At 41.8% G+C, this 24,375-nt stretch overlaps 1 protein-coding gene across 3 annotated transcripts; it reads right to left on the bottom strand.

Annotated features, from left to right (window-relative positions):
* Positions 1 to 1,177: 1,177 nt before the first annotated feature.
* CCK (cholecystokinin) lies at positions 1,178 to 10,773 on the bottom strand. Of its 3 annotated transcripts, none has more exons than XM_054018825.1 (3): positions 10,583 to 10,773; positions 6,571 to 6,828; positions 1,178 to 2,192 (listed from the first exon to the last, which is right to left on the bottom strand). In XM_054018825.1, the coding sequence occupies exons 2-3, from the start codon at positions 6,824 to 6,826 to the stop codon at positions 2,056 to 2,058; spliced, it is 393 nt and encodes a 130-aa protein (XP_053874800.1). In that variant the 5' UTR covers positions 6,827 to 6,828; positions 10,583 to 10,773; the 3' UTR covers positions 1,178 to 2,055. The 3 variants fall into 3 exon arrangements, with proteins under 3 accessions (XP_053874800.1, XP_053874798.1, XP_053874799.1); XM_054018823.1 differs by lacking the exon at positions 10,583 to 10,773 and adding an exon at positions 8,505 to 8,622; XM_054018824.1 differs by lacking the exon at positions 10,583 to 10,773 and adding an exon at positions 8,519 to 8,622.
* Positions 10,774 to 24,375: the final 13,602 nt, after the last annotated feature.

The following is a 24,375-nucleotide window of genomic DNA, read 5'->3' as shown; positions in this document are numbered from 1 at the left end:
TAAAGAAGCAATGGTAACGTTATTAAGAGTAACAGGTTATTTCCTCTGTAAAAATGTACTGAAATTTTTTTCACCAAGTTCACCACCATGTCCTTGCCTGTTCTTTGAAAATGCAAGTTTTATATGCCTTGGTGACTAGATTTTGATCCCACTGAAAGTTTGATGAGGTCTCTGGAGAAGGCTGAGGGCATACTTCCTAAATGATGAAGATGGGCTGGTTGGCCAACATCCTGTAGAACTGATTTCGGTGCTGCTGAGGATTAATTTTATTTTATTTATTGCATGCTTATTAATGTCAGGGAGATCCCTGTTCAAACCTGTTCTGTTCATCAGGCAGAAGAAGGAATTGGACCAGGCTCTTCTACATTGCAGTTGAGTTCCCCAACTCTAGGGCTAAAGGTTATAGGGGAGACTGCCATTTGGATAGATGGCTTTATTTAATATCTAAATAAATAATAAAAATATTGTACATAGCTTGAGATTTACCTTCATGTTATTCCTACAGATCAAAGAGGACATGGGGTTTTTTTTGAGATCCCTTGAGTGTCTTTGCCAACAATGGAGACCTCCAGCAGCACATGGACTTCTTCTCTTAGAGCACAATCAACTAACTAGTCTCTGATTAAGGTGAGCAGTTATGTTCCCATAGGTTCGTGAAACTTTTCTGTCCTATTGTTGTTGGTCAGAAATATCTCATGTAGGTAAAGCATGTTTATACAATTGAATTAATGGGTATCTGTCTTTGTTCTTTTCAGGTAATGCCTCTCCTTATATGGAAAGTACATTAGTCAACATTCTATATGCACATGAGAGCTTTCTCAGTGGGAATGGGAGACAGACTGATACCGGGCCCAATCCTGAAGTCCTTACTCTGGCAAAATCATATTTAAGTCAATGGGAGTTTTTTCACTTGATACAAAGCCATCAGGACTGGGCAGTGGTTGGGCTGAGGCTGAAGTCATTTGAGATACACTTTGTTCCTGGTTGAAGTCAATAGAAGTATTGGCCTAACCTATGATTTAAAGACTCACCCTACTTTTTTAAAACAGTGTGATATAGATATAATTACAATTATTTTGATATAGACTACATGGCACTTCCCTTCCACCTCCCTCAAAAGAACTGTACTTACAAGGTTACCTCACAAACCCAAAACAAATGTATAACTCACCACAAGGCAAGGAATGTTCTATTTATTCCATGATTGATAGCTGTTAGCAGAATTTTCACATTTAATTCACAACAGAAAATAACTAAGCCAAGAAGATGAAAGGTTTTTCTAAAGATTTAGCACTGTTGACCATTCACTGAAAACATGTGACTTTGTTGCAGGGTCGGTTCCAAGGTTTTGGCCGCCCCAAGCAGCCAAACAAACAAAAAAGCCGCGATCGCTATCTGCGGCGGCAGTTCGGTGGAAGGTCCTTCGCTCCGAGCAGGAGTGAGGGTCCGTCCGCTGAATTGCCGCCAAACAGCTGGACGTGCCGTCCCTCTCCGAAGTGGCTGCCCCAAGCACCTGCTTGGTAAGCTGGTGCCTGGAGCCGGCCCTGCTTTGTTGTATAACTGAATCCTTTACGAATAGGGTAACTATGAAGATACTTGACCTTTTGTGACAAAACTGTGCTACTAGATTGACGCTTGGACAGGTTACCTCTAGCGTCCACAACCAAAGAGAATGCTGCAAGGTTAATTTAAAAAGTGGTTCTTCACCTGTATGCTTGCTTAACACATGTAATATATTTACCTAGTAGAATGAAGGCATTTTCCTGCTTGAGTTTATTGTAAGACACCCAGCAACTTGCGGTGACAGGACAAGAAGGGAATAAATGAAATAATTTTAATATAATATCAGAGTATGATAAGAAACCATAGGAGAAAGAACATTTTTTTGGAAAATTCTGCATATGTATATATTGCATTGTATAGTTTTACAGACGAATTTACATCAAGGACATAATATATTTTTTAAACACTGATTCGTAGAGGACAAAAATTATTATTTTTCCTTTGTACAGAAATGGGAGTGGGATTCTTCTTTTTGAGATAGTTTGATGTTCTTTAAGAGGAGTACTCATATTCTTCAGCACTGCGGCGTCCAAAATCCATCCAGCCCATGTAATCTCTGTCGTTTATCCTGTGTGTAGGGTCAATGTTCTGTACCCTGTTTCCCATCATTGAGATCCTTCCAGTAGGACCTAACAGATGAGACATGAGGGGCAAAGAATAAGTGAATTCAGTTTTTAAGCTTCCCCTAATCTCATTTTTGTATCTGTCACTTATTAATATGTACAGTAGTGAAGTTTATACAAATTTTACAGCACCTTTTTGGAAAATAATGTAAACATGGGGGGAATGTACTCAGAATTATTTGCTTTTATTCAAAATAAAAAGCATATTCATTGGTGGTTTGCTACAGGCATTTATAATTGTGTGCATTATGATTTGTGTACAGCCTGACTAATAATCTGCACATTTCACTCAGTGCATGGGGGTTCTCCCACGTTGTGGAACCTGGAGCCTTGGATTAACTATTTTGTGGGTCTCTTCGGTGACTCCATTTGGCACGTCATTTCCTCCCTCTCCCCATCCCCATCCCTGGTTGCTGGGAGGGAATGGGGGCATGTTTTTTCTTCACTGCCTGGCCACTTAGGGGGATGAGGAGGGACCTGCTAGCTTCAGCCCATTTGCTCAGTGTTCTCTTATGTCTCCCTCTTGTTTGTTAGGCAACGTGTGGAATACTCTGTGATGAGCTAAATCTACTTGAGAGTAGGATCATGGCTGGGATGAGGACTCCATGACAGTCCTCTATGTTGCCCAAAGAGCCACAGATGGTGCAGAGCACTAGAATACATATTCTTACATTGTACCTTTGTTAGGAGTGGGATGGAGTTCAGATATGCAGGTTTTCCAGAGAAGCTGGGCATGTTTGTATGTGAGAATGGTCTGGCTAGAACTTGCAGATACACCTGTGCTGGAACTTTGAGTACTATTACTTTTGGGCAACTTCTGCTATCAAGCTAAGGTTCTTCTATGCTTCCTTCTGCCATAATAGAGTGCTGATCTCTGCTATTGCTTTTGTTTTTTTGTCCATCTATGTTTAAAGCATTAATAGGATGTAAGGCCAACATTTTCTATGGTAAATCAAGGCCCAGAGATTAAAAAGAAAGGTCTTCATCTGTCTTAACACGTTACATCATTAGAACTGAAAGAATTTTAAAATGTTAATTGACTCCGCTTCTAACCAAAGAATGTAAAAATTTGCACTTCCATGGATACATTTTAACCTCATGTGCAGGAATACTCTAATTATAAAAATAAGCTTAAACCTTCTATGACTGAAGTCAATGACAAAGGTCCCATTAACTTTAATGGGAACAGGAACAAACATGAATATTGTTAATATTTAGCTTTGACCCAGATCTGTGAGTCTTTACATTTATAAAATTAAAAAAGTCCTCAAATCTATAGAATATTCTTACTATATAAGAATTTATATTTTAAAGGAACACCTGCTGCCACAGGACTTATGTGGATGGAGTTTTCTTTATAGATGGAAACGATTCAGAACAAAATAATGAACATATGGTTAGGAACTTAATCACTTTGTCGATGATTGCAGAGGAGAGGACATATAAACTGAATCGATTCCCCTCCTCCACTCTTTAGACATTTACTTAAACCAAAATGGCAAAAATTTAACTACTAAAAAATCTGATTGATTAACAAATTAAGGATATCAGTTAAATGCTCAGAAGCTGAGAAATTCACATACATAATTCAAAGTATGTAATTAAGGGGCAATGAGAATGTGGTTTCTTGGCAGTATAGTCTGATACCATTGGAACAGATCATCACTCAGATCGGGGACTGTTTCTACTTAAGACTTCTGAGTTTGCAAATCAATTACCCACTGGGCCCTGTTGACTCTTTTAGAACCATTGTGATCTGCCCTGACAAATAATTGTAAATCATGTGTCTCTGACTTGACAGCCACAATGTATCTCCTTTACCCAGCTGCCAGATACACGATAGAACACTTTTAGGATAACTTAATTCAAAGAGCTAGTAGGTCATGCACAGTAAACTGAATTTCTTAACATCAAAATAGAGGTCATCTTAATTACCTTCAAATCTCTGAAGGTGGCCTATAGACTCTACAGAGCCACTGGCCTTCAAACATTTCAGCTTCAAATTACAGCCATTTTTGAAAGATGGTAGAACCCAACCCTAACCTCGTGAGATAATAACTTATTTTTCCCCACAGTTATAACTGGCAATGCCTCTCCACAAATCCTAACCACAAACATCACCACTAATCATTATTAACACAGCAAAAGTCCCAATATGTGTAGTGTCTTCTAGCCAGTAGGTATGGATTGAACATCCCCAAAGTGACTAAAACTGGAATTGAGGGACTATCTTGAGATTTGTCATCATATATCAGTTGGAAGCTTCATATCGGCCATTTTTTTAAATTTAAAAGCAATATTATCTTGATGAAATTACTACACTGAGCAACCCCTCCTAGAACACACAAGCCATAAGGGTCTTCTGCTAAAGGAGGATAATATAATTGGTAGATAATGGACTTGAAGGGGAAGTAAATGAGAGGCCACAATGTGCTTTTCATGAGATCCAGCCATACAAAGGTTACATATTTGTCCTTTCCCTCTGAATTCTTTATCCTCTCCTGTTACAAGTTCATTAACATGTCTGAGTCTAACCATCTGTCTGCGATGGGCTAGAATCAAGCTTGACCTCTACCAGGTCACAAGAAAGTATTGTATCAAATACCTACTGTGGCTTTAAGGACTATGAACATACTTCTAAAAATAGGTGGGCTTTTTTTAGGTGTGTGGGTTTTGTTTTGTTTTTTAAGAAATCTGAGCTAAATCAATAAGATATAAGATATCTTCTGTCAGGTAACATGAGATAAAGCCAAAGTGTTCTTTCATGATACCTGGTTGAGATAGTTGGAATGCCAGTCAGGAATTTTGGAGAATGCACCAACTATGAAACCATACTGAAGCAGAATAAATAGATAAATTTCCAAACAGCAGATTTTCAGGAAATGAAGGATGAAAATATAAAACTGGAAAGATATAATGAAGATTCTGTTTCATAGATCTCCTGTAATAATAATGCTTAGTCCCACAAATCATTTAATTATAGCACTGATCTTTCTAAATGAACATCAAATCTTCTTCTCCTTATATTACTTTTACTGTTAAACTGGACTCCAGAATGGACACGATTAGATTTGGCATGATTAGGCACTGTTCAGACATCTGCAGAGCATGCTCAGAAGTGATATTTTTTCCAGTTGCTTATAACTTTATTATTACTTGAGCATTTTTTATATGTAAGTATGAATACGTGTGTGTGTGAAAACACAGACAATATATATGCTGTATATCACACACATGACATATACTGCAGAGTCCTATCAGTAGTAAGGAAGAAATTCAACATAGTGTGGAGGCCAGCACAATATAAGCTCTACAATGAGGCCTCAGTATGTGTGACAAAGAAGAGGTCTCTGTCAGCCCTGCGTAGGCCAATGTGAAGGGGAATGAAAGGGACAGGCCACTGCTTGGGGGAAGTGAATTTCATCCTAAGTGCATGAGGGGAGATAATTCTGGTCTGGGAGTGAAGTAATTGCCTGACATCAAAACAGCTGTGTGATAGCAGGCAAAGAATCTCCTGTTGGCCCTGACACCCATCCCCTTCACTTCCAAGATATCCTCCTTTCCTGCAATGCAGGGTGTAGAATACAGGGAGACTGTAGCAGATGAAAAGACCTCTGAAATTACGTGTAGTAGTTTTTGCTGCACTTGGCAGCCATGTTGCTCACTGGAAATGCTCTGCAAGTAGCCTGCCCCCCAGAATACGCGAGCAATAGTCCAGTGTATTCAGATACAAAACTGAGCTCTTTTTCAGAGCAGAGCATTTAATTAAAAAAAAAAAAGTGAATGAGCCCCTTACAGGGAAGTTTGAATGGATAACTATTTGCAAGTGTTTTAAATCCAGTAACTCTTTTGGAAGAACAAATATCTAGCTTTTCAGGAGGAAAGCATTCCTTTTCTAAAGACATTCTTTGTGTCTAAGTATATACTATAATGTATATACTGTAAACCATTTTATTGTGTGCAAATATATGTTTTGTGGGCCTCTAGCCTACAAATCCTTACTCATGTACGTTGTCTCATTACCTACTCAGGTGGGTAAGTGCAACTAATGTAAGAGTTTGAAGAATCAAGCCCTTAAATTGCACTACTCCGTTGTCACTGTATGCAACAAACCTAGCTGCAACACCACAGATGTTGGCAGTTGTACAATTCTATTGTACTCCAAGCAATCATGAAACTAGAAATGTAAGATAGATTCTTACTGTACGTGTATAAAAGCAAATGCTGAATTCCTTATTAATATTTTTCAATATTTCCTTTACAAATGTAGATGATCATAGTAGTCCCTTCTGTCCTTAAAAAAATCTATGAATCTATAAAAGTACTGAATCTCAAAAGGGAATTCTTTTGACACAGACACATGGCATAATATGTTGGCTATTACCTTTTCTGGCTTGCTGGAGATATTTGGCCAGCAAAGCTCCAATGTTGGCTTTTTGGTCAACATTTCCATCCAGCCGCTGGATAGGTTTCAGCTGGCCAGCAGATGAAGGGACACGAACATGTCGGTGATGTTCTGTCAAGCTCTGCTCAAGCTCAGTGGCCACAGGATTCTCATTATGCGAGCCTGTAGCCTGCTGTCCAAAAGAGCTCGTTGACAGCATAGCAAGGAACATGTAGATGCAGATACCACTGTACATAGCTGGAGGGAAAAGAAATTAGAGGTTGTTAGAATGGTGAACTTCACTGTAATACTATCCCCTTCCCTCCCTTTTTAAAAAAAGTGCTGACTTCTGAACAAACTAGATTTGAGAGAGTACAGTAAACAAAAGAACAGTGTTAAACAGGAGAAGATTGGCAAGAGAGTATTTGACAGGTAAGTAAAATGTTTCTAGATTTAAGAGGCAGAAGAGAGATAGAGCTGTATAATGGTACAAATAGAGATAAAATCAATCCATTGCAAAGCTCTTTGCTGAAGAACTGCCTTCTTCTCTATGTTGTATTTCCTCCTCTATCTCAGGAGAGAACATTTCAGTATTTCACCATCTTGTTAAAATATACAAGTGATACAAATATTCAGTTTTGAAAAGCTGGTAAAGAATGTTTATTTTAGCAACATGTATTTTGTTTGTGCTTAATTGTTCCAGCTGTTCTACCATATCTTAGAGAGAGAAGGAAAAGGTCACCAAGGGAAAGGAAAACAAAATCATACTCCAACAATTGAAAAACGGTGGAATAAACGTGGGTCTCAGGTGAATTTTCAAAGCTGTTTAAGAATTAGACATAGAATGATTTGGAACAATATGTTTCTTCATGTAAAACAGAGAGAATAAGTGTTATGGATGTTTTCTTGCTTCTATAAAATCCAAATATAGGACTTATTTTACATTTCTAGAAGAACTCTATTTCAGTTTATATAACTATTTAATGCAAATCTGTGTATTATAGTTAAGATATGTAAAGTAAGTATTCAGTTTGTAAACAGTCCATTGTTCAAGAGGAAATATTGAACTGGATACTTCTTAATGCTAGAATGCTATTTTCTATGCGTATATGAAATATTTCATGGCTAAGAACCCCTAAAACGTACAAGTTATTTAACAATATACCAAAAAACAAAACAAAAAACAAAACAAACCCTTGTGTCTCAAATATGAACTGTTAAAGCAAATTTACCCATCACATACATTAGAGTTAATAATGTTTTAATGTGAGGCAAACAGGTTTTCATCACAATTGTTATGAGATGAAAGAAAAGTTTCAAAGTGGTAACTTCAGGATTCTACAGCCCCAGCATAATTAATACTTTGTCAGTGAGGCATCAAGTACATCCTTGCTACTTATAGAGTATATGCATTTTATATTAATGTCATGTAGAGATGGGTGTTCTAACCTGGCTACTTCATATAATGAGTGTGACTTAGAATCTAAAGTTCAATATTTAAATGCATATATTAGTTCATTTTCATGATTTTATATCTCTATCATTTACATGATTAATTTTCACTTCCCATCACAAATGCTGTGCTACCCTAGAGAACTAGATGCTCAGTTACAAAACTAAAACATAATTTTGCTTTCCAAGGTCTTTTTCAAGGATATAAAATAGTTTGTTTAATGACATAAAAATGTTGGTAAAAAGAACAATAGAAACATGCATTATTCCCTGCCCCCACATATTAAAGAGCTGAACATTATGTCCTGAATATTAAAGATCTAAATTTTTTTAGTGAAGATGCCTGTGAGAATATTCATGAGAAGAATACACTGAAAATTCACATTAAAAAAATAAGTAGACAAATAAATAGCCAGTCACATCATTTTTACATTTTTCTATAGGCAAAGATTCACCCAAACTATGGCTAAAAAGTTACTGACCCATCATCTCCTACCTTTAAGTAAGATACTTTTTCCTAGTTCAAATCAGAGAGAGAGTAGTGCTCAGGTTAGATAAGTTCTAACAGTTTGAAATGCTGCTCCTTAAATAGTCTAGCCCAGTGCTTGTGGTAGTGTCATCTGTTTACACAGGTCTGACGCAGATGAAGGATCACCACATGCTCAACTGGATGCTATCACTTCGTAACAAATTAATTTATCTGTGATGGGGAAGGGGGGGGGGGTCAAAAATCTACTAACGAAGAAGGTCTGCGTTCTTAACCCTTTCCTCACCAGAGCTTCTTTGATCGTGATAGATGCCAGTAGCGGTTTTGTTCACTAGTATTGTAGTTTTAATTGAGGAAGTGACTTTGCTTTGGGGGGGACACTAATGTCTTTTCACCACTTTACACTTTCAAAGCCCAAAAAGAACGCACCTTAATTAGGGTTCAGTGTCTGTATTTCAGCTTGCAGTGAAATGACGCTCTAACGCTGAACATTTATACTTTCTTCCCTTCTCCAAAGAGAGAGACAAACCCAGAGAGAGACTGATTTGTAATCTTTCTAAAATTCACCCAGATATAACATACCTAAGAAGTGTTCAGAGGCTTTTCGGCTGATAAGGCTCCTTTAAATATTGTTTTAAACATCACCCCCCCCCCCACACACACACACATGTTTAAAAAACTTCAAGTAACGGTTCCTGGTTTCAAACCTTTGGCATAAAGAGCAGCGAAATGCAAATACTGGCTAGCTGAGCTCTCGGCACTAATTAGCGATGACTGGGTTTATTTATTTATTTATGTATGGATTCTATAAATCATGCATTTCTAGGATGTAGAATAAGGAATCGATGCAGTGTGAGAACTGTACAGAATTGTCCAGACCACTCCAAACACACTGGAAGTTGAGGGAGTGCCGGATAATTTCTCTCTCCTCTCCATCCCTAAAGCAATGGTTTTAACAGATTGTGTGTGTGACCTTCTCAATCCTACTCCTCACGTGTTAATTTTCCAGTGCAATACACACTTTTTTGCGGGGTAAAGGGGTGAGGGGTTCTTGGACAGGATCAGGTTTTTCTCACGCAACGGGCACCGTCCTGCTAGAAGGAAGGAATTGATAAAACAACAACATTCGTAGGATTGATTCGCTCTAATTCCAATATTCACACGCGCAGAGTCGGTGCCATGCGAGGGGGGCTCCAGAGGCCACTGATGTGCCAAACGCTTTATGTTTAGACCGGCGGGGGGGGAGATGTTACGGGTTACGGCTCGAGGGTTTGTCTTTAGTGTGAAGCTGAGTTTGCGCGCCCCGTGCCCAGCGCGAACGAGTGGAGCTGGAACTGCCAGCAAACAAACGGCTGAGCCCCCGAGCAGTGGGAAACCATGGGATAAGGCGTGAGGATGGAAACCTAGACTTGCCTTGTGCTTTGCTACCCGCCTTACACTGCACCCCTCGCCCCACATCATCTTCCCCCTGCAGCCCGACCTGTTCCTTTCCAGTCCCACCGCTTGCTTTCGGGGAGCAAATCTGCGTGCCTCTGGCGCAGTGTCACTTCCCCAGCCGTATACATCACTCACACCTCTGCCTTCTTCCTACCCCTTATCACCTGCCCGCTCCCCCCACAACCCTCTTGCTCCCCAGTATTTAGCATCAGCTTCCCCCATTCGCCATAGAACTGGCTGCCCCTCTCTAGCGTCCCGTGCAAACAGCTGAAACGCTACAGCCAGATGTCCTCTCTTTGGGAGTGGGAGGGGGAAAGCGAATCAGAGCAAGATCCAAGCCGGAGCCCTGGACCAGCTGGTGAATCACGTATTGAGCGGTGAGGACCATGCGCGCTGTGGCACTTTGCTCCGCAATTATGATTGACACATTGATTGACACGTCAATTCTTGTTGCCTCTCCCTGGCCCGGACCGCTGCTTGGTCACTGTCTTCTGTTGTCACCTACCGCTCACCAATGTGGCACCGGGTGGGTAGAAAACAGAGAGAAGCTGCTCAGAAATACTAGACCTGCTTTCCCCACTAGCTTCCCGCTCACCGCCAGGCAAACCGAGTTAAGGAACGAAACTCTCCTCTTACCTTCTTTCTCCTACCCCCCTTCTCTGGAGCTCAGCCCGAAGTGCCTCTGGGTACAGTGGGTCGGGGCGGATTAGACTTCACAGCACTAGTTATAAATAAGGCACCCACCGCCTTGCCTCGTTCTAATCTACACATCCGAGACACAGACTACACGAGTGGGATTTTTTTCTCTCCCGTCCCGCTAAGGAAAGGAGCCAGCGCGCAATCTGCTTTCCTTTTAAGACCCCGGCCTTCTCCTGAGACCCACGTGTCGTGCAGGGCTGGGGGCTGGCTGCTCAAGCAGCAGCAGCTCTGGTAACGGGGGCAGTGCGGGGAGGGGAGAGGACCCTCTATGAAATGGTAGTATAGCAGGGGAAAGAGGAGGGGGCCTCTTCCATAGAAACGAGCAAAGGGGGCTCCCATGGAAATGACAGGGGACGTGATCGTCCCCCTCCAAAATCTCTTCGCTTCCTCGTCTGCTACAGCTTCGCACGATCCCTACAGCACGTTGGGACCTCCTTGTAACCCCCCCCCCACACACACACACACACGACAGCTCTCCGGGGATACCTATTGGAGTGTCCCTGTTGCATGTGCTACTCCAGGTTGATTTTGCAACTCGTCTCCAGGCAGGTTGTGCCCAAAGCCCCCTCTGCCTAAATTGGCCTCATTGCATTTGTTCCTTTGTTTTGCACCCCTGGCCTTCTCCTGCCCAGCAGCGGTCTTCTTTGCAAGCGCTCCCACCCTGCCCCGGCAGAAGAGCGGCTATGCAGCCAGCCGCCCATAGAGGGCGCTGCGAACTCGCCCACTCCCTCACGCGGCTCTTCCGCCGGCGCTGTGCCCCTGGCCTGCATGTGACCCCGGGCGGCCTGCGGGGCCTGGCTTTAACCCACCCCGTGCCTGAATCCGCTGGGGGAAACCATGCAAGGAGAAAGTCACACAACGGAAACAAAAGACACCCCACCTCAACTTTCAGCCGAAGCCTTTCTTTTGAGGAGGGGGACGGTAGACTGAAATTATGCTGTGCAGTTTTAGCCCAAGAGCAGAATCTCAGTCTCCTACACCCAGTCTGTAGGTAACAATCCTGCCTTGGTGAAATGCGGGATTAGGGGGGTGTCTACACTACAGACGAACCCCAGGCTCTGACTCAAGTTTGAACCCAAACCCCCTCTCCCTCCTGTCCACACACAAATCAGTCTGACTCAGGTCAGCAAGCACTCAGGACCCGGCCAGGGGCCTGGGTCAGAGACAGAGTCCTGCTGGGTCCCAAGCCCTGTCATTTTGCGGTGGGACGCAGCTCAAGTCACAGACCTGGGTTAGAAGATGAGCATCATGCACCATGGCTATGTTAGTATGAGACCCAGATCCAGCAATTGTAAGCCCAGGTTTACGCCATTACATGGGTGCTCAAGCAGGACTTGGATACACTAACTCCACAAACCATACCCTTCCTGACCTGGTAGGTCTTTTCCATCTCTTGATTCTTCTCACTTCATCACAAACTGCTCCCAGGAAGATGGGACTACAATTAGCCATGGGGAAGGCAGCACCTTGGACAGCACCTTCCCAATAGCCTTCCCTCTTTGCCTGAGACAGTCCCTCTTTGATGGGAGTGCTATTGCCTGCTCTTTCCATGTGTGGCTAAAGATGACATTATGGGGCTTCATATTCTCTCTCAATTATTTTAATTTTTTGTGACTTCTTATGTTGTTGACTGACCTGAAAACTGATTTTTCTCTCATACACCCTCACCAGAGGATAAAGAGGCTGCCATCAGAATATAAAGAAGTGTTTTTTAAATTAGACATAGAAGGGGCCCAGAGCAAGAGGGGGAGAGAGGCAATAACATACATACATAGGGGAAGGAGAAAAGAAGAGCAACACTGAAAATAGATTCAGCATTTTCTTCAAAGTAATTTGCTAATGGAGCTGGTTCCTTTGCTAAGAGTTTATCCCCTCTGTCAAACCAAGCGCATTCCTCGTTAGTCAGTTTCAATGTTTTGGCTTACTTATTAAACTGATCACTGCTATTACAGAAACAAAACAGACAACATACAACCAGTGGCTAGCTGGAAAAAATAGCACAAACTTTCTGGGAAAGTACAATACAATGACAATTCTAATAGGGAGCATATCATAATGATTATACTCAGTCCTTGGGGAAGGCCTGCTATTGCTAAGGAGAACATAATGAGGGAGGAGAAAGGCAGACAATTGTGCTGTTTATATATAAAATATTTACCATTAAAAATGTTGATCTGGGTGAACATGTACTGTGTCAACACAAATTTCATCTATAGTATATAATAATATGAGTTCAATTACATGAGTATGATGTGGAATATACATTACTCTAGATTAATTATAAATTATAAAATGTGGTGTTTTACACTAATGGAGAGTGCTGTGTGTGCTGTTGAACAAATGAACTTATGGTATAAATCAAGGTTCTAATACTGATGGTCTAAAATACATAAAATGAGAACACTGGCAGTATGCTTGGTGTTGTACAAAAACAAATGAAGAAGATATGAATGTCCATTGTATATTGACACTTGTAGCATATCTGCATATATGAGATATGTGTGCCTATGCAGATGTATCGTATTACATGCTCATATACTGATTTTTCCACTGGACCTCTGCCTTGTTCAGTGCATGGGTTGGGCAGTACTCCGTTAATGAGGCAAAAACAACAAGGAGTCTGGTGGCACCTTAAAGACTAACAGATTTATTTGGGCATAAGCTTTCGTGAGTAAAAACCTCACTTCTTCGGATGCATAGAGTGCGAAGAAGTGAGGTTTTTACTCACGAAAGCTTATGCCCAAATAAATCTGTTAGTCTTTAAGGTGCCACCAGACTCCTTATTGTTTTTGTAGATACAGACTAACACGGCTACCCCCTGATACTTGAGTTAATGAGGCAACTATTCAATATTCGTTTTTTATTCTTATTTCTCCTTATTCAACTCATACTGAATGCAGATCCCTGACTCATTTGCAATCCAGCCTTCATACTAAATAAGGAAAAATAGTGATAATATAGTGTGTGATAATATAATTACAGACTGTGTAAGGGAAGTAGTAACCTTAATTTTGACACTTCCAGATTTCTGAATGCCTCATTTTGTAACCTTAACTTTCTTTTAATCTATTTTTGTGTATGACATCCCTATAGATCCTATTCTGATTTATTTTTTTTATCCAATTTTTGCACAAAATCAAGCATTCTATTGGTGCTCTATAGATACCTATTAATTGAGGACAGCTTTGCATTTTTAAGGGGGTCAAAATGATATCCTCATACAATATTTGGATCCAATAGGATGGGATATGAGTCTGGGTGCATTAAATGAGTTCTCACAAATCTTAAACTATTTTCATGGACCTGGATATAGCACATCCAGTATTGTTCTTACTTCAATAGCTAATTTAAATGATGCCCACCATTATTATCTGGAGTGAGTCTACTGTCAGAAAACATGCAGCTATTGTTACTTTGATGGGAATTGGGAAGAATTTATCTTTTCATAATCCTAATCTTTAGCTTTCCTAGCATCTCATGTATAGTATAGGTAACAATAATCCATTTGTGAGGTTCTTTTCTAAAATAATTTCTATCTGAATCCAGAGGACCACTCTATGATCCTTTTCCATTCTGCTAGGATTGTTTTTGTTTGTAACATCTGATCTAACTGTTCACGTTGTAGGGTACATTCACCAAATCACATTTTATCACACATATTTTGAACAATTGTAACTCCTAAGAAAGACTGCTATAGCACGGTATATTCCAAATTTTGTTAAGTTGAGAGGGCCATACCTTGCATTAATATTATGCAATTTTTCTGGGTGTAAAACTTTCCTTTCAATAGAGATAATTAGGGCCATCTGGCTGGTGCCCAACATAGCTTGGGGAGGGGGCACAAAGGTGGCTGTAAACCACCTTTACAGCTTCCTGATCCTCATACCACTAGGTCAATAAGGGCAGCTGTAAGCCACACTGGTTGCAATATCCCTAAGGGAAAAGAAGCTTGATGCAGAGAAAGATATTGTAAATTACGGTCACCTTAGGCATCAGTAACATGCCCCTGGCAAACATCTACATCACAGTGGCACATAACGTTTGTATCAGTATGCCACCAGGTACTCACTGCTTGGTCAGGATGTCCTGCCTACCACAGGTGTGGTAGGAAAAAAGGAAGACAGAGATGGAGTAATTATTTTCATGGGCTTGTCTCTTCCTGACCTGGGACCTATATAACAAGATGATGAAAGTTCCCTTTCATGGTAGCAGGACGTGCTGTACTTTTCATCCACTGGTTACTCTTTGGACTTTACTCTGGAGTCAAGTTCCCTGGAGTACTTAGTGGTCTTGGTCCACAAAGCTTTCTCCAGTACACAGTCAATAGCCTTTTTGAAACAGAAGAATCTCTTTAGGCCCTTACTTATATGTTACCCACAGGCTTAACCTTCCCAGTATCCTTCAGACAGCATTTTCTACTCAGGTGCAGCTCTTTTTAACCCTCCTTTAGCAACACGCCTTTCTCTAGTACTACCTCGCCTCCTACCAACTGAGTAGGAAGAGAGAGGCCCCAGGCTCTTCCCATTCACAGCATTCTTAATAAAAGCATAAAGCCAGGTCTTAAGATGGCTAATAGCCAGGTCTCCTCTCCCTCACTTCATCAGTGAGTAGTTGGATCATACGCTAGCCTGAAAGAGTCACAAACTATCCAATGCTTACTCTAGCTTTTTAAAGGGCTTGGGTTTTTCCATCCTTTTTTCCTTGTGACAGTTTGTTGTGTCACAGAGTAATTCTCCAGGAATGGGGAGAGGGTAATTTAAAAATAGCGTGGGTGTGAGTTTTACCTCAGATGGCAATGAACTCAGAAATGCTCATTGCATACTTAACCACACCCGGTCTCTTTTTTACAGCAGCAGATATGTGTGTGTTGTGCTATGCTTTATTCCATGCGAAGTATTTGTGGGTTTTGTCTCCTTGGAATATATTTTCTTAGCAATATGACTTGTGGTTTGCAACAACTTCGTTTTCATGTGGCATGCATAATGCAACACATCAACTTATTGTGCCTGTGTTGGATGTTTTTTTAGACACGGCTTCAGACTCAAAGGCATTTACATTCTATATCAGAAAATTAGCTACATGCTGCTAAGCATAAGCATATGGAGATGGTGTATCACAGAGACTAAAGCCAGATGGCTGTTGTATGGGACTAAGGAGGCCTTGTGCTTGGGAGGGTAGCCAAAAACTACATTTTAAACTCTTTAAGTGTTATATTTTTCTGATTTGCATTCGTGGATTTTTTTTTAACTCAGACCCTGTTGCTTAAGAACACTGAAGTCAGTGGAGTGGCATCAGGGATGAATATGGTCCATTATGTATAACAAAGTAGGAAGAATTGGCAGTAGATATCAGATAAGTGGAACTGTACATTTTTCTGGCAGATAAATCAGGGAATATATAATTTTACAGGCTTCGTAACTATACTTATATGAACGAAGGGCCTTGAGTACAGAAGTGAGAATACTCATTCCCCTAACACTTTCATGGGTGTTGATTTGGCCATTACATATTTTCCTCTTCATTTTTCTCAAATCCATTTAATTTCATTTCAGTACTTTCTATCAAATCATCCAAAATCCTACCATATAGCTTCTTGTCTGTTAACATTTGTTCTTTACACCACACTTAGCAGGAAGCTAAACTCTGCTTGGGGTTATCCCTGAATATGAGTGGGAAATCTGGCCCCAGTGATGTCAATGGGAGTTTTACCATTAACTACAATGGAGCCAGGATTACACCATAGAAGAATTTATATGCTGCTGCTAAACTGTTTCCAGCAACAGTGCCTCAACTTCGCAGATTTATTTTGGTCTCTGAATTTCTTTTAAATATTGGTTTAGAGAAAATCAGTGAAAAACCACATAGAGACTGTGACGTTATCTGATTAAATTATGATCATGTAGATCATTGTTGCTACCACTGTTATATAATTATGACTATGAGTCGACAATGTGACGTGGCCGTGAAAAAAGCCAATGCGGTCTTGGGATGCATTAGGCGAGGTATATCTAGTAGGGATAAGGAGGTGCTGCTTCCATTATACAAGGCACTGGTGAGACCTCATTTGGAGTACTGTGTGCAGTTCTGGTCTCCCATGTTTAAAAGGGATGAACTCGAACGGGTACAGGGAAGGGCCACTAGGATGATCAGAGGAATGGAAAACCTGTCGTATGAAAGGAGACTCGAGGAGCTCGGTTTGTTTACCCTAACCAAAAGAAGGCTGAGGGGGGGATATGATTGCTCTCGTTAAATATATCAGAGGGATAAATACCAGGGAGGGAGAGGAATTATTTCAGCTCAGTACTAATGTGGACACGAGAACGAATGGATATAAACTGGCCGTGGGGAAGTTTAGGCTTGAAATTAGACGAAGGTTTCTAACCATCAGAGGGGTGAAATTTTGGAACAGCCTTCTGAGGGAAACAGTGGGGACGAAAGACCTCTCTGGCTTTAAGATTAAGCTTGATAAGTTTATGGAGGGAATGGTTTGATGGAATAACGTGATTTTAGTCAATTAATCAACAGCGTGCCATTGCTGGTAAATAGTATCAATGGTCAATGAGGGTCTGGCTGGAGAATCTTGCCTGCATGCTCGGGGTTCTACTGATTGCCATATTTGGGGTCGGGAAGGAATTTTCCTCCAGGGTAGATTGGCAGAGGCCCTGGAGGTTTTTCGCCTTCCTCCGCAGCATGGGGCGGGTTTCGCTAGCTGGAGGATTCTCTGCGACTTGAAGTCTTTAAATCACAGGATTTGGGGACTTCAACAGCTGAGTCAAGGGAAAGGGGGTGAGTCAGCTTTTGTGGCCTGCATCATGCGGGAGGTCAGACTAGATGATCATACTGGTCCCTTCTGACCTTAAAGTCTATGAGTCGTCTAATTACAACAAATCTTGTACAAAATGTGGCATGTAAGATGTCTATGGAAAGGTTACGATTCGCTTAATATAATTATGCTATTTGTATGCATGTATCATTTTTGTAGCTGAAGTTAGGAATATTAACCATGTACCTGTATTTCTAAGGTGTTTGCTTCTGGGTAGCGCCAACAAGCTACCACATTAGCCAGCACATTGTGAAGAAACTATTCAAGTAGAATGAACCATTAAAGAACACTTAACTTACAATGGAAGACGCCTATCTACTCTTAATGGACTTTCCTGCTGTGACTAAGCGAAATCATGCATGGACATGTGACTTGCCCAAGTGACTCCAAACACCATCTGTAATTTTCCATTAGCTGTGCTGAGGGCTTTGTTTATAAGAATGGATTTCCCTCCACATGGCAGAAGCTATAAAAGGCCCTGAAAACATCTCCATTTGGCCTCCTTCCTGCTCAAACCTCTGGACTATGGACTTATACTAATAGGAGCATTCTAACCAAGGGACTGAGGACCTTCCAATGATTTAGAAGCAACCAGAGACTTGACTTAAGCCAGTAGTTTATTCCATCACTGCTACAAGCCTGAACCAAGAACTTTGCATTTATTGTATGCATTTGATTCCTTTAACCAATTTTAACTCTCACCTTTCTTTCTTTCTTTCTTTCTTTCTTTCTTTCTTTCTTTCTTTCTTTCTTTCTTTCTTTCTTTCTTTCTTTCTTTCTTTCTTTCTTTCTTTCTTTCTTTTTCTTTCTTAAACCTTTAGATTTTACATACTAAAGGATTGACAACAATGTGATTATTGGATTAAATCTGAGTTGTATATTGACCTGGGTGTGTGGCTGGTCCTTTGGGATCAGAAGAACCTTTTATTTGATTAAATTGGTTTTAATAACCACCCATCTTTAAGTCTAGTGTCTGGGTGCTGAATCCAGGACTGGAATGCCTAAGGAAACTGCTTTTTTTACTTCTTGTTAGCCAGTGTGGTGAAACAGAAGTTTAGTTTTGTTGCTGGTTTTGTATATCTTATAGGGAGAATCACCACCAGTTTTGGGTGTGTCTGCCCTATTTCTCAGCAGTTTGTCCTGAATTTGGTATTCTCAGTTGTGACCCACAAAGGCACGGTTACAGAGACCTAAAGGGCTTTTGAGGTAGTTATTGCCTTAGGACCAGATTATGCCCTCTTCATTTATACGTTCAGGGAAAGAAAATAGTAGGAAAGTCTGTGAAAAAAGGTCCATTTTTTTCTGGGAGTAAGGGCAGGCATGCGGGGGGGGAGGTCTAAGGATGGGTAGTTGTGAACGTAATTAATCAGCATAATCTCTTCCTCTCTAACGTTCCATGGAACTCAGATACTATGGTGATGATGCAGTGTAAACATCCCAATAGATTAGTTAGGAAGCCTCTGTATGTGATCTCTGCACATTTGGGTCTCCATGGTTTTGAGGAGGTGTGGTGAGGTGAATTTGGTGGGGAGATCTGGGATAAACCATTCTCTGTGACATCATCTCATTTAGATGAACTTTAGGAACTAGGAAAGATAAATGGTAAAGGTAAGTAAAAACATGCAAAATTATTCATGCTCAGTACTTCCCCTGTGATATCTATAGCACTGCTAGAGGCACTGCACTGTTTGAGTACCTAATAAGATAAAAGCTTGTTGTGTCAAGCACAGAATGAACCATCAAATGCAGTAGTTAGCCTCTCTCATGAAGAAAGAAATTTCTGCAATGCTTATGTTGTAAAATCTCTTGGTATTTTAGTACTTGTCTTCCCTGCCTTTTATTGTCTGTAGTGCACATTTGTTACTTTATTTTGTGCAACTCACCAATAAGAGGGTCAAAACAGAACCAAAAAGTATCTTTTTTTACTAAGTGAAACAGTTACAATTCAATGAAGAGGGATGGAGAGCATGATTACCTAAGATAGACATGCCTACAAGCAAATAAATGCAACCTCAGTGATTGCACAGAAATGTGCCTACGGGACCTGAGTCAGCAAAGCACTTAAGCACATGCTTAAGTCCCATTGAAATCAATGGGATTTATTAGCCGTGCACAAGTGGTTTGCTGGATAGGGATGGGATTTTTTTGTGCTCTGCTGAATTGAGGCATCAATCCTGTTAATAAAAAACATTTGCCCTTTGAACCATTTGACAGTCTGAGATCCTAAGGTTCAGTTCCACAGGGAACATGATATTTTTGGTCTGAAAATCTGTCAGATTCAACTTCATTGTAATCACTCATGTGAGATCACATGCTGTTATTGCTGCTTAGAATTGTGACTTCCCTTCAGAAGCTGAGAGTTTGTGAGGCAAACCCTTGTAATGTTTACCACTCAGAACCGGAGTTACTCAATTCACCATACAATTCTCTGGGGTCACAGCCATAACAATGCTCTGTTATCTATGACAAAGTAGTGTATTCAGTCTGGAAAACTAGTGACATTAGGGAATCTAATTCCCTAGGATTCTGGAATCAATTTTATATTAATCCCAGGAGATCACAACAACCCATTATATATACCAATGGCATTAAGGCCGAGACACTCAAAGGTATTTAAGCTCCTAACTGAAATCTATGGAAGTTAGGAACCTAAATATCTTTGAGGATCTGGGCCTAAGCCTGTACTTTAAATATCTTAAACTTTATTCACCATATAACACACAATGTTTGTTTATATTTATTAAAATCCCCTCTGATTCTATGGGTACTGGGCAAAATAAATAAAATAAATAGATAATTAAAAACCAGCTCAGAAATGTCAAAGCACTCTATTGAAGACATCACAGTCCATTCTTTTGGATTCACTCCCTTAAAGGCCCAGCTGCCACACACCCAACAAGAAGGGGAACAAGTCCTATTGAACATTGTTCTTAGAGTAGAGATTCACTGTCCAGCACCATCCTTTCAGACTTCTTGGAAAGAAAGGAAAAGACCCACTCATCAGCTCCTGCTAGGGTCTGCCAACACATCAGCACCAGCTGGTGTCTGATGGTAACAAAAGCAGCTGATAGAGCAAAGAAAATCAGAATGGGCACCTGCTCTTCATCCATTACCAACCCCCAAAAAAGCTGTGCAAGTGATGGTGGCACTGTTTGGTCTCCATGTTCTTCCCATGGCATGAAAATATCCTACCCCACAGTCCCTTCCTGCAAGAGGGGAAGGTCTGGGCCACTAATATTTTTAAAGCACTTTAAGATCTCCAGAAAGAAGACCTTGTATGCGGTAAGCACAATGAATTATTTTATCATCTCCTCTACATTTGTGTATTCTTGTTTATGTTGAGACCAGAATTTAACAGTAGCAAGGTGTGATGATTTGGGGCTGTGTCTGTAGTACATATGAATTCTGGTTGATATGAAGTTGTATTATGAAAACTGCTGTGTCATTAGTGTCTCTATGGATTCACCATTACTGACAGGTCTTGTAGCAGGCGTACACCAGACAGAAACAATGGGAAGGGCGTAGGATTCAAGAATCCTATTCAGGTGCAAATATCTGGGACAGTGGTTGAGATGCATCCTTAGAAAACCAGTTTAGCTGACTCCTATGAAGGGCTGGGGGAAGGAAGGAGCAGTGGAATGTTGTCCAGAAGACAAAACAAAGGAAGCCGGGGTGGTTCAGGAACACGGTGAGGAAGGAGAGAGCAAGGTCACCCAACATGTAGCAGCCTCATGAGGCATAGGGTTCTGCCTGGTTTCCTGAGCTCAGCTGGCTCCAATGACTCTGGGCAAACCAAGGAATTTGGATCCCAGCTCAAAGAATATTCTGGGGTGGTGAAGAAACTGAGGCAGGGATGTGTGTTTAATGATGATTGTTTTGTATGGTCTGTGCTCTCTGGTACTTTCTATGATTAAGTATAAAAGAGCATTAATGTGTTAGACTCTGCAAAGTGTATGTGTGTGTGTGTTAACAGCTTCATGGCTGCTTTGTGCCCTGACAGAGTTAAACTACTGCCAGAAGCTTGACACTGCAGGGCTAGAGTTCTGGGAGATGGGTGTAACTAGGGCATCTTGGGGGACAGAGCTGGTCCTGGGGCATAAGGCAGGTGGGTCGAGGAGCTCCATTTCTGAGAAGGAGTAACAGACTGAGAGTCAGTGACAGAAATGCCCAAACACAGAAGCCCAGTCAGTGGCCCATGAGGGGACCCTTGCTAGGATCTGTGGCACAAGGTAATTTGAGATTGACTAGCCTGGTGTACCAACAAACATTGTTTTTCAGTGTCCCTCAAAGAGGATAGAGGCTCTTCGAAACATAACTGAATTGGACTGCCAGCATATTGACTTCTTCTACCATTCAATGACACTTCATAATACAGAGGAAATAGAATTAACCTGGGTGTGAAATATGAAATGTAATTCTGACAATTCCCATTTAAATGGAGGCACAGGAGGGTAGAAATTCTTCCAGAAAGGTCTGTGAAGGGAACAGGTACCATATAATTATTTAATATGGCTGGATGGGATGAAAAGATAATGATGACATAAATTTAAAGGACAACCCAGATTGAGATAGAGAGAGAGAGAGTGCATGGCAGGGATTTGAATTTAGGAAGAAGTTTTCATAAAGAAGAAAAAGTGATCTCAAGACATGGAAGCTTGGATTGAACAGAAGGTGAGGACAGGTGACCTCTTGGAGCTAAAGAGAAGACACTAAAGGAACAAATGAGAGGATCAAAAACTTGCAAAGGAAGTGGGGTGTGATGCTGGTAAACCAAGTGTCAGCTATGGCCAAGGCCATAGACATTAGCTAAGAACTGACAAACTCATAGCTGGAAACCAAACCAGCTCACCTGTGTGTTAGTTTTGTTCAAAATATTTATTAGTCTTATAAGAATGTATTTAGTGTTTAGACTCTCTTAAAATGCTTATAAATTTCTGCATGCATTAATTTCACTTGTAACGTCTATATTCCATGCCATAAGGAAATACGTAAGTTTTGCTTTATAACTTTGAAAATGTTTGCTCTTAACTTGTGAACCCAGGCATGGGAATTGTCCCCTCCCCTCGCCTGTTCAAGAGACCTATCAATAATAAATGGGCCCTTAAGGAACATCATGATACAAAGGATTGGTGAATGGCCCTGTCACACCTTGTAAATGGTATGTGCAAGGGAGCTCTTCTCATAGGGCTTGGCTACATGTGCGAGTTACAGTGCTGTAAAGCCGCCCCCAGCACTGTAACTCACTCCCCATCCACACTGGCAAGGCATTTGCAGCGCTGTATCTCCGTGGTTGCAGCGCTGCATGTACTCTACCTCCCCGAGAGGAATAGCGAGTATTGCGCTGCCGCTGCAGCGCTGCGGCGCCAGTGTGGCCGCCCAATGTGCTGTGAATGGCCTCCAGAATTATTCGGCAGTATCCCACAATGCCTGTTCTAGCCACTCTGGTCATCAGTTCAAACACTACTGCCCTGGCCTCAGGTAACCAACCATGTGACCCACCCTTTACATTCCCCGGGAATTTTAAAAATCCCCTTCCTGTTTGCTCAGCCCAGCATGGCGTGGAGTGCTATCAGCGAATCTTTCCAGGTGACCATGCCTCCACGCGCCAAGTGAGCCCCAGCATGGAGCAATGGTGAGTTGTTGGACCTCATCAGTGTTTGGGGGGAGGAAGCTGTACAGTCCCAGCTGCACTCCAGCCATAGGAGTTACGATACCTTCGGGAAGGTATCAAAGGACATGATGGAAAGAGGCCATGACCGGGACGCCCTGCAGTGCAGGATTAAAGTGAAGGAGCTGCGGAATGCCTACCGCAAAGCCCGCAACGCAAACGGCCGCGAGTGCTCTCTCCCCGCGACCTGCCGATTCTACAAAGAGCTGGATGCGATACTTGGGGTTAACCCCACCTCCACTCCGAGCACCACCATGGACGCTTCAGAGCTGGTTGGGGGGGGGGGAAGAGGAGGAGGAGGCGGAAGAGGAAAATGGGAGTGATGGTGGTGGGCTGGATGGAGACACCCCGGAATCCCTGGAGCCATGCAGCCAGGAGCTCTTCTCGAGCCAGGAGGAAGGTAGCCAATCGCAGCGGCCGGTACTTTGTGGAGGACAAACAGAAGAGCAGGTTCCCAGTAAGCATTTTTTTTTTTTTTTTTTTTGGGAAGGAATTTTTTCGGTGTGGGCTCTTTGGGAGAAGAGGGTTAGGCATGCATGCCTAGATGCAGAATAGTGCATTGATGTGGTTTATCACATTGCAGTAATCGGCCTTCGTAATCTCCTCGAATGTCTCATCCAGAATGTGTGCAATGCACTTGCGCAGGTTTATCGGGAGAGCCACCGTGGTCCTTGTCCCAGCCAGGCTAACGTGTCTGCGCCACTGTGCCGCAAGGGGTGGGGGGACCATTGCTGCACACAGGCAAGCTGCATATGGGCCAGGGCGGAAGCCACATTGCAGTAGAAGACCCTCCCTTGCTTCCCAGGTCACCCTCAGCAGCGAGATATCATCCAGGACAAACTCCTGTGGAAAATGTTGGGACAGTGTTCAGTGTAGGTGCCCCCTAAAGCTGTTGGCTCTCCCCAAGGCACAGAAACCCAGAGGACAGTTCAGCCCTGAAACAATCAGTCCCCCTTACTCACCATTTTGAGGCTCCCGTGGGATATGTGTGCTCTTTTTCAGACAGGAAAATTATGCTATTGTGTAGACCCTGTGTATTTTCTACTCCTTAAGTGCGGGGAGAATCATTACTCTGTCTGGTATAAACAATGCTGCCTCTGTTAAATGTTGCATTTTGCCTATACAGCTGCATCAATCTTGAGACCTCAGCCGTCCCTCTTATCGCCTGCTCAGAGACTGCAAAGACTCAGGAAGAGACCTCGAAAAAGCAAAGAAGACATGCTGCAAGGTGTGATGCGG

Source organism: Malaclemys terrapin, chromosome 2 (assembly GCF_027887155.1).
Source record: "Malaclemys terrapin pileata isolate rMalTer1 chromosome 2, rMalTer1.hap1, whole genome shotgun sequence".
Taxonomy (NCBI): domain Eukaryota; kingdom Metazoa; phylum Chordata; order Testudines; family Emydidae; genus Malaclemys; species Malaclemys terrapin.
This window is presented reverse-complemented; position numbering and strand designations above follow the sequence as displayed.

Bases quoted from the DNA above. Each gene is read 5' to 3' on its own strand.
- CCK (XM_054018823.1), bottom strand. The intron at 2,193-6,570 runs GTAATAGCCAAC...CTCATCTGTTAG, and splicing joins TCTCCAGCAAGCCAGAAAAG to GTCCTACTGGAAGGATCTCA.